At 38.9% G+C, this 9,455-nt stretch overlaps 1 protein-coding gene and 2 pseudogenes across 1 annotated transcript; 1 reads left to right on the top strand and 2 right to left on the bottom strand.

Annotated features, from left to right (window-relative positions):
- The first annotated feature begins 474 nt into the window (after positions 1 to 474).
- Positions 475 to 1,988, top strand: LOC120185383 (annotated as a pseudogene).
- A 207-nt stretch (positions 1,989 to 2,195) lies between these two features.
- On the bottom strand, positions 2,196 to 4,981 carry LOC120185455 (probable protein S-acyltransferase 16). Its single transcript, XM_039189666.1, has 7 exons — positions 4,561 to 4,981; positions 3,581 to 3,673; positions 3,389 to 3,490; positions 3,232 to 3,306; positions 3,060 to 3,158; positions 2,866 to 2,961; positions 2,196 to 2,635 (listed from the first exon to the last, which is right to left on the bottom strand). Exons 1-7 carry the CDS (start codon positions 4,834 to 4,836, stop codon positions 2,528 to 2,530), a joined length of 849 nt encoding a protein of 282 aa, XP_039045597.1. The 5' UTR covers positions 4,837 to 4,981; the 3' UTR covers positions 2,196 to 2,527.
- Positions 4,982 to 6,846: 1,865 nt separating this feature from the next.
- LOC120185382 lies at positions 6,847 to 8,269 on the bottom strand (annotated as a pseudogene).
- Positions 8,270 to 9,455: the final 1,186 nt, after the last annotated feature.

Raw genomic sequence — 9,455 nt, 5'->3', positions numbered from 1 at the left:
GTGATTTGATATAGGCGACTGGTGATTAAAACCGCTATCTTTTCCTTTTTTTTTTCTTTCTTTATTTTTTTCGGGAGATGATTTCAAATAAACATGTACGGAAGTTATAATTGTAAACCACAATCACATTTATGGAAGCATTGGTTTATACATTCCTCTTAGTGTCTACTCTAGGGATCTATGTTGCACAGGGACGGCAGAGGGAGTACGCGAAACGTCCTTGGCACGGGGACAGTACGGGGATGGCTGGGGTACGTACCAGGGATGTGCCACGGTGGCAGAGTACGGACAAACGATATGAGGGACGTTTCGGTGCTCGCTAGGGACGTTTCACTCGTTTCTCACATGACTCCTCAATCTCCATTGCCATAGCAGCTTTCCCTCTCGAATCAGATCAGTAATCCTCCAACAATTAAACTGCAAGAAGGTTAAAAACACCGTTTCTCTATTCGTTTTTCCTTCTTTGCAGTGAAAATGGCAGAGCCTGCAACAGTAACACAAGCAGCAGCACCAGCACTGCCTCTGCTGAAAGATGAGCTCGACATCGTTATACCAACCATAAGGACTTGGACTTTCTTGAGTTGTGGAGGCCTTTCTTCCATCCTTACCATCTCATCATCGTTCAAGATGGTGATCCTTCCAAGACCATCAAGGTCCCCGAGGGATTTGAGTACGAGCTTTACAACAGGAATGACATCAATAGGATCCTCGGTCCTAAGGCTTCCTGCATTTCCTTCAAGGACTCTGCTTGCTGTTGCTTTGGTTACATGGTCTCCAAGAAGAAGTATATTTTCACCATTGATGATGACTGCTTTGTAAGTTCCCTTCTATTTTAGTCGATTTTTCGGATCTCTACATTGATTTGAATTCTTGTGGTGTTTTTGTAGTGGGTTTCTGTTATTTTGGTCAAAACAAAAGTTCTATGCTTTTATTGTTTTGCTGTGAGATTTGGATTAACTCATTTGTTGAATCTCCTCTGTGCCCTTCATTATAGTGTCTAGTGTCTACAAAGTTCCCTTCACATGGAGTGCACTTTTGGCAGCTTTGCACGTTCCTAAATCATGAAAATATACCTTACAATTATTAAGGGACTGCTTGCATTGTGATGTACAGCTATGGAATTTTAAAATCTTGGATGTTATATATTCATGTTACATGATGAACATCAATCTGCGAGTCAAGATCTGAGATTTGGGTCTTGTTTTTATTGTTGTTAGGTTGCTAAGGACCCATCTGGCAAAGCGATCAATGCACTCGAGCAGCACATTAAGAACCTGTTATCCCCGTCCACTCCCTTCTTCTTCAACACCCTGTACGACCCGTATCGGGAGGGTGCGGACTTTGTCCGTGGATACCCCTTCAGCCTTTGCGAGGGTGTTCCGATCGCTCTCTCTAATGGCCTTTGGCTAAACATCCCGGATTATGATGCACCAACCAAACTAAACTTAATATTGTAGTTTGAGTCTTGATATTTGACTTTATTTATAATTTTTTACATCTATTTTATATATCGTACTCTTGCAGTTCCCGTACCCTGTAATTTTAGAAATTGCCGTTTCCTAGCCCCTTCCCCGTATCAGTGCAACATAGCTAGGGATAACTTCTTTCGCTATCTTTTTTTCGAAAACCGCCTAAAGTTCAAACTGAAAAATGAAACGATTTTTCATTATCTCAATTGAAGTAAAAGCTCGATCATGGAATTTCCACAAGAGTTTCCAAATTTGCTTCTTTGACTTTCATTAAGACTTTTTTATTAAAGTTTACTGATTATTGGATTTTGCAAGTCATTTTAAGAAACATCGTAATTTGTTATGAATAAATTCGTCAAGCTAATTGCATCTGAAAGGAAGAAATTGGCTTCAATTCCTTCAGGTGACAGTGGTGCCGTCGTTGCTCCTCCAACATTTGGTGGTGATGGAGGTAATGCTGCATCGATCGCCGAAACCAAGGAAAAGAAGAAGGGTCTGATGATGATACGGGTTTACTAACTGTAGAAACATATTAACGATAAAAATATATTAAATGATTTAATATTTTAATTTTAGTATCAACATATTATTGGAGGGGCACCAAAAGAATTCTGTTCTGTATAAGACATAGTTTCTTGTATTTTAGAGCTACAAGGATTTTACCAAAACTTTTTGTTCGTATTTTAGAGTTACAAGGATTTTACAGTTTTCTTGTACATGATTTATATGATGCCATTTTAACGGACAATGAGTAAAAAAAAACTCAAAAAAGGGTGAAAAAAACACAAAGGTAAAACCAAAAACCCCACAAATCGTATTTCTAATTCTAATTGCTTTGGAGACTTGCATTGCCTGGTTATGGACAGTGGACCTTTCCATATCGCTACTCGCAGCAACAGCTTCAAAAGCGACAAACACTCATTTCACAGTCTCTCTTTCCCGATTAAACCGGGTTGAGGATGTTATAGTACGTGATCACGAAGTAAGCGTTCATCAATCCCCCGAGCATCGACAGCTTTTGTTATTAGCCAGCATGCTGTCAAATATAATCAAGACCTTCATTTTGATGCGGCGGGAATGGTATCGTAGGACGTTTGAAAGTGGAGACCGTCACCTATGTGTCCCGTTGTGGGGCATATCCAGCAGAAGATATTTGGACCCAATGCCTGAAACAACAAGACGGAAAACAGATGAAATAAGTGTTGAATGCACCAAGTTCACGATGTTCGATCTAGTCTCGGTCGGCTGGAGTACTAGAACTCAGCATATCAAGGCCACTTAAGATATACAAGATTGGGGATATTTGAACACTCAGTGGCTACAATCTAAAGCTAAAAATAACAAAATGAGGCCTTTTCTGATTTGACAAGATAAAAGTTCCGCTACTGGTGATTACCGACGATAGATTTTCATAGGCCCTGAGATCGTATGGATGCTGGTACACAGTTCCTCCTTTCTCTGCAAGGCACAGAGCTCTCACCCCTTCATGATACTGCCAAATTTCGAACAAAAACAAAAAAGGAAATGTTTAGCAATTCAAGATCAGAATTGAAAATAAACAACATACGAAACATATAAGACTCTCATTACCTCAATAGTGGTCTTGTTTTGCAAAATGAGGTAGATATGCCAACCCAGCAAAACACTTAAGGCCACACTCAATGGGAGCAGAAACAGTCCAGATACAACCTGGAAATGCAAAGTCATGAGCATAGCACTAAGTGAGTTCTAGCTCTATGGGGTCGATAATCATCGGCATTACATATATGATTCTGAAAGAATCTCTCTGCTGCTCGTCGATTCGGGAATCGCTGTTAAGGCTACCAACAAGTAAAACCTGACAATTAAGAGAATAGAAGTGACCAAATGGTTTCAAGAACCCAGGGTGAAAATAGATATGTTATTGTGATAGAACATACCAGAGAATAGAAGCAAGCAATTACGGCATACACAACGAAGACAAAGAAGGCCTTGTAGTTGGCATGACCGACACAATTATTAATCCAAACGCAATGGTGATCCTTACAATCAAGAAGAGAACTTTAGCACATTATCGAGGACATACGAGTACATGCATGAATAATGATAATAACAATGTAGATTGCACCTACCATTCTCAGAATGCACCTCTTGCAAATACGGCAGTGATGTGCACGAGGAGGCTTAAAATGAGAACACTTTTGGCAATATCTCAAGTCCCCTCCCTATGGTACATTTCAAACAAATGATTTTAACTCCCAAACACGTCTGTTAACCTCCTAAATGAGAAGACAATTCATTGACTACATTCATACGTTAGATCAAACATGAGCCACAGAGACATATGCTTAGAAGTTAGCCGTTAAACACACGACAAAATCACAACGGTGACACAAGACGGAGATACTTCCCCTGATTACGCTAACAGATTGATGAATCGGTAGTTACAGAGTCCTCGATGAAAGCGAGGTAAGCGGATCAGTATAGAAACCAACCATGGTGATGCTATAATGAGTCAGAACCCTGAATGCAGGAGCAACTCAGGGGCAAGAATTTATTGTGGTTTCTTCACCACACTCGAGAAGTAATTATGTTTTTAGTACCATAAATACATGTTCAAAGCTTAGAGACGATGTTACTGAGAAGGAGAGACACAAATCCTAGTTATATCTAAAAAAGGACATGTTTGATACCTAAATAAGTAGCAATACTTTTGAGAATGTATTTTGCTAATACATAAACGGACATCTTTGACAGAACAGGAGGATTGGCCTCCTGTGAGGATTCTATTTCTATAGAGATGTTGGGTAATGGTTACTCCCATTTTCAAAGGGTATTCTTAAAACAAATACAGTTCGGAAGCTAATACATAAGACTTGCCATTCAGCCAGACAAATACATATATGCCCCCATCCATCTTCCTCAAAGGATTTTTTTTTGCATGCAATAACCCCAACATTATTTTCTATTTTTTATAGCAAATTCAAATGGCAAAAATTAACCATTTTCATCAAAAATAAAATAAAATTATTTAGAGGAAAAAGAAAATCACGGACGGGAAACATAAGCAACCTTACCAGACAAAGGAAAACATTGGATTTTCTGACCGTACCTTGCGTTTGATCTCATGGATAAAAACTTTGGAATGTTCGATGTCGGGCATGTAAGTAGAAGGAACCAGACCCGGATCCGCGAAGATGGCAGCGGCGTAATTGAACACACACATGATGGAAATACCGGTATAAACGAGGGCGTTAATCATGCCGGGGGAGGTCATTAGACCGAACCAGCGGTGAATGAAAACGAAGACGGTACAGCAGTAAACAAAAGTGATGATGGAAACAACAACCGTTACGGGTAAGGAAAAGCTGACGCCCGGTCTCATCATAGCTGTTTACTATATGATGTTCAGACAAGTTCGGGATGCGCCGCCCTGAAAAACGTAAGCTTTTCCGGTGCTGCTGATATCAAGGTGCTATCTTTTTTTAAAACCAAAAAAGCAAAAATAAAAACAAAAAGTTATGTTTTGCGGAGAAATGTTTTCCCCTTTGAAGGAATTTTGCGGAGAAATAAACCTTTTAATTTGGAGGTTGTCTCTGTTGGGAAAAGACTGTTATATTATAATTTTGGCTTAATATATCAATTGGCTCCTAAACTCTATAACGTTTTTCAACTTGATACTTCAAATATTTTTGGAACCACTTTAACAGCTATACTTGACAATTGTTCTCAATATGGAACCTATGGTTAATGCCATTTAATTTTTTTTCCTACTTTGATATCTGAATTTTACAATTGTTCTCAAAGTCTTACAATTTAATATTAAAGTGGTATTTATTTATAACTGGTTAGATATTAAATTGTAAATAAATACCACCATTGTGTCTAATCTCGTCAATCATTCTCATTTTAATATTAGCATTTCGAAAGTAAATGACGTTAATCATAGATACCCCTTCGAGAATGATTGCCAAGATTAGACACCGAAGTGGTTAAAAATGGTTTAGATACTAAGTTGAGAAACATTATCAAGCTCAGGGGTCAATTAGCACATTAAACCTATAATTTTATATAGCTAGGATTCTTGATGGTTCAATGCCGTTGTTTTTTTCTCTTCTTTTTCTCCAATGCCCGCTTGTTCATATTATTTTCAGATTAATTTTGGGATTTTATTCAGGGGTCTGCGTTTGTTTGATATGATCCGCTGGACTTCTCCGTATAAATTGACTCTAACCCAAACAACAAAACTTCCGAACCGGCCGGCCACCGGCCACATAAAGAGAATCGTTTGAAGGTATAGAGTCGGAGCTCAGTTAAATTGCCTGATTTATTCAGTTTAACAACCAGTCCGAACACATAAAGCCCATGTAGATACATACAATTTATTCTGTAAGAAAATTAAGGTAAGGTACTTCAATCTATCTTTTATCTCTACTTTGGGATAATCGACTTATGAATATTATAAATGATAAATTCTGTAATAAAGCCTACCTTTCCTTTTACAAGTCTCGGCAGTGGCTAAGCTAGTAGATAATAACATCCTGTTCACAATAAAATCAAACAATCCAATCACATCACAAGCAGCATTCCAATTACAGAGCTTGGCAACAATATCACAAGCAATATAACAGTGTATCAACACCACCACACCAATTACAACATGCATGATAAGAGACACTTTAACCAGCCTTCCTAATCAAGATGATGCACAAACATCGGGACAACTATAACTAGAAAGCGCTGGAAATGCAATAGTTTCAGTATGTACACTCCACAAAACATCCCACACCATGCTCTGTTTCGAGCTTAGTATTATTTGCTTTCTAAGATTTAGTGCAATGCTGAACTGCTTGATTGCCTTTCTCCTACATAAACTCTGTAACATAATGCATCACTGGCATACTGATTTTTACCCTTTCAAACTCACATTGGCTGATTGGGAAAAAACTCTTGCACCACAAGAACCGAGTGTTATAGGGTAAAAAGAAACTAAAAATCAACTTCTAAGGCAGAGTGTTCTCCAAGATAACACTTAATTTTCACTAATTAAAGCATTCATGTCGAAAGAATGTAACAAGGGAAAACAAATGACAGTAGGAAACCCTCATTGCATCAGTGAGACTGATAACAATTTGACAAGGTATTGAATGGAAAATTAAAATTATAGAATCCATCACATGGTAAGGTAATTCAAGCGAAAACTCAAAACCAGCGAAGCATACCAGTTCCTGCATGCAGATTGGCTTCCAGTCAAGTAAAATCGAATATAAACAATATCAACAACATGATCATTTGTATTAAGGACTGCAAATAAACAACAAGATCCCTGATAGAAAATTACATATAAGAAAGAAGCCAGGGCATGAATTATACTAATCGAACAAATTTAGGCCTAATATCGATTTATATGGGAGGAATGGTACCTCAGCAACCACTAAAAGGTCATACAAACCAAAAGAGCTTCTTGTACTTCTTCCTCTTGGATGCACATACCAATTCATAAAAGCCTATTTCTCTTTCAACATAATCTAAACTCGAGCAGTTCTTCATTCTTTCACCAAACGTGTTGTTATTTACATTGAGTAAAATAATACAATCTACAAACATTCCCTCCCTTGATTAAAATTGCAACATTATAGTATCAGATAAAAGGAAAACAGATTAACTTTAAAATGTAGAAGAATCCATTCCACGACCATTCAATCCTCGAAATCCAAATTGCTATCTCTACGAGATGATCTACCAAACACTGAACTTGTTCTACTTCTCTTCCTAAACCCTGAATCTGAACCTGAACGAGATGAAGAGCTCCTAAACCTACCCATGAAAGAAGCAAAACTCCGAAAAACTTGCCCCAATCCACTTTCTTGTGACCTTCTCCCATTTGGCGCTCATGAAATCCTTCTAGGAGAACCTGCTGCATTATTAAACCCACCATCCATCTCAGTGAAAACAACTGGAAACTCCCTCTCCGCTGCTCTCCTCCCACCGGGAAACCTCCCCACTGCGAACCCACCTCCCGGTAACCTCCATATTGTTAATCCCACGGCTTCTTCATCTCTAACTGTTTCGCTTTCCCCTAAGTTGTTTCCGTTATTTTCCCTTGGCAAGTCATGGCGGCAAACTGGACATGAGTATCGAATTGAAAGCCAGGGTAAAATGCAATCCGAATGGTAAATATGCTTACAAGGCATTTCCCGAGCTTCACAATCTAGGTCGAACAGCTCTTTACAAACTGCACAGTGGGATTCCGTGCTTACATGTCCCCCAGTGATCTTAATCACCGGCATTGATTCAATAGCCGCTTTGGAAGCCGGTGGTTGCTCGAAACGGCCAACTCCGTTTACTTCTAATTGGGATAACTGATCAAGAATCCGGTCAAAACCCGAACCAATTAAAAACTAAGACATGCTAGCAGGTAAGGGGCGAAGACTGGACCCTGATCCATCATCATAATAAAGCTCAAAATTGCTATTTCCTCTTTCGGCAACTACACCTTCGGACTCGGAGGTAGGTCCACGGAGAAGAACGACGGGATTGAAAGGGGATCGATCTCCAGCATTTCGTCGAGCTCGTCGGAAATGAGGAGTTCCGGTGGGGCTGAGAACTGGGTTGTGCGTCTCGGAGTACATAGCGGCGGCAGGGAAACGGTGGTGAATGGGAGAACGAGAGGGAATTTTTACTTCTTCGATGAATCCGCTACCGCAGTCGGGGCAATGGATCGAATCTTGTGGGGATCGGACCCGGACCCGGACCCAGATCCGGATGAAACGGTTGCACCTGTAGCACCAATAGGGTGATCTTATCGACTCAATCGAAAAGAATTAAGCCCAGAAGTTTTGAAGAAATCAAAACTTTGAGATGTCTGAGAAAATTTAAAACCTAGAATTTCAGAGTGCTTAGGAAAAGAAGGTTTTTTTTATTATAAAAAATCGCCCTAAAAAAATTAGTTGTCAGTTACCAATTGAAAAATAATGTCCGATGTAACACGAGAGAGAAAAAGGTGCATCCGACGAAACGTTCCTTAAGGCTAAGGCGCGGCTGGTTAAATGCACCTTAGGTCCATTGTATGTGGTTGATGCACCTTATCGATTTGAAGTAGTTGACACATTGAGTTGGAGGTTCGCACTGTTGGTATTTTTATTTAGAGAAATGTATCAGGCTATAAATTATATGAAGACTTCTATTGGCTGGTGTCTCATGCTACTCCAATTGTGGGCATGGTACCACATGCTTTTTTTCTGCCCGCTCGTGAATGAGCCAATTTCGTTTTTGTTACTATCAAGGTATCAATACTAACTATATATATATATATATATGTGGTAAAGTAATAGAAAAAATCATCGTGATATCCTAGAAGAATTGCAAGATATCCGATTAGTCATTGACCAGAAAGTTGGTGTAGAGATACATTTTTTAATTTTAATTTTAATTTTTTTAATTTAATTGTATTTATATAATTTGAATCTTATTTTAATTTTGATTAGAAATATATAATTTTGTTTTAGTTCAAATGGTTTTCATATTTGGACGATGAATTAAGGGTTTGCATCCCACTTAACTTGAGTGGGCTATTTGATGTATGGGTGGCGGTTGTACCCTTTATTTGTTATGCTATTGTTGAGTGACATATGACTTATCACGTGCTTCATCAGTTTGAGTTTACACAATATATTCTAGAAGCACCAAGGAACCTCAACAATATGCATAACATCGATAGATGGGGAAGAAAAAGGTGAATTGGTTGGTGAAGCATAGAGATTGGTTGGTGATGTGGGAGAACTAACATCAAAGCTTACCCTATCGACAATATATAATAAAAATTGGTTCAATGGTTTCAGATGGCTATATTGAATGGTTCAACGCAAACGGGAAGCCATTCTTACTTTCAGCGGAAGCACGATGAGTGGCAATTCATCGTTGTCGAAAAAAATGTCTGACGCCAAAACATCATCGTCCCCCCTACTACTAGACAAAGAGCAGGTGCTTCCAGGTCATCCTCAGCTA

Source organism: Hibiscus syriacus, unplaced genomic scaffold, assembly GCF_006381635.1.
Source record: "Hibiscus syriacus cultivar Baekdansim isolate YM2019G1 unplaced genomic scaffold, ASM638163v2 tig00113123_pilon, whole genome shotgun sequence".
NCBI lineage: Eukaryota > Viridiplantae > Streptophyta > Magnoliopsida > Malvales > Malvaceae > Hibiscus > Hibiscus syriacus.
This window is presented reverse-complemented; position numbering and strand designations above follow the sequence as displayed.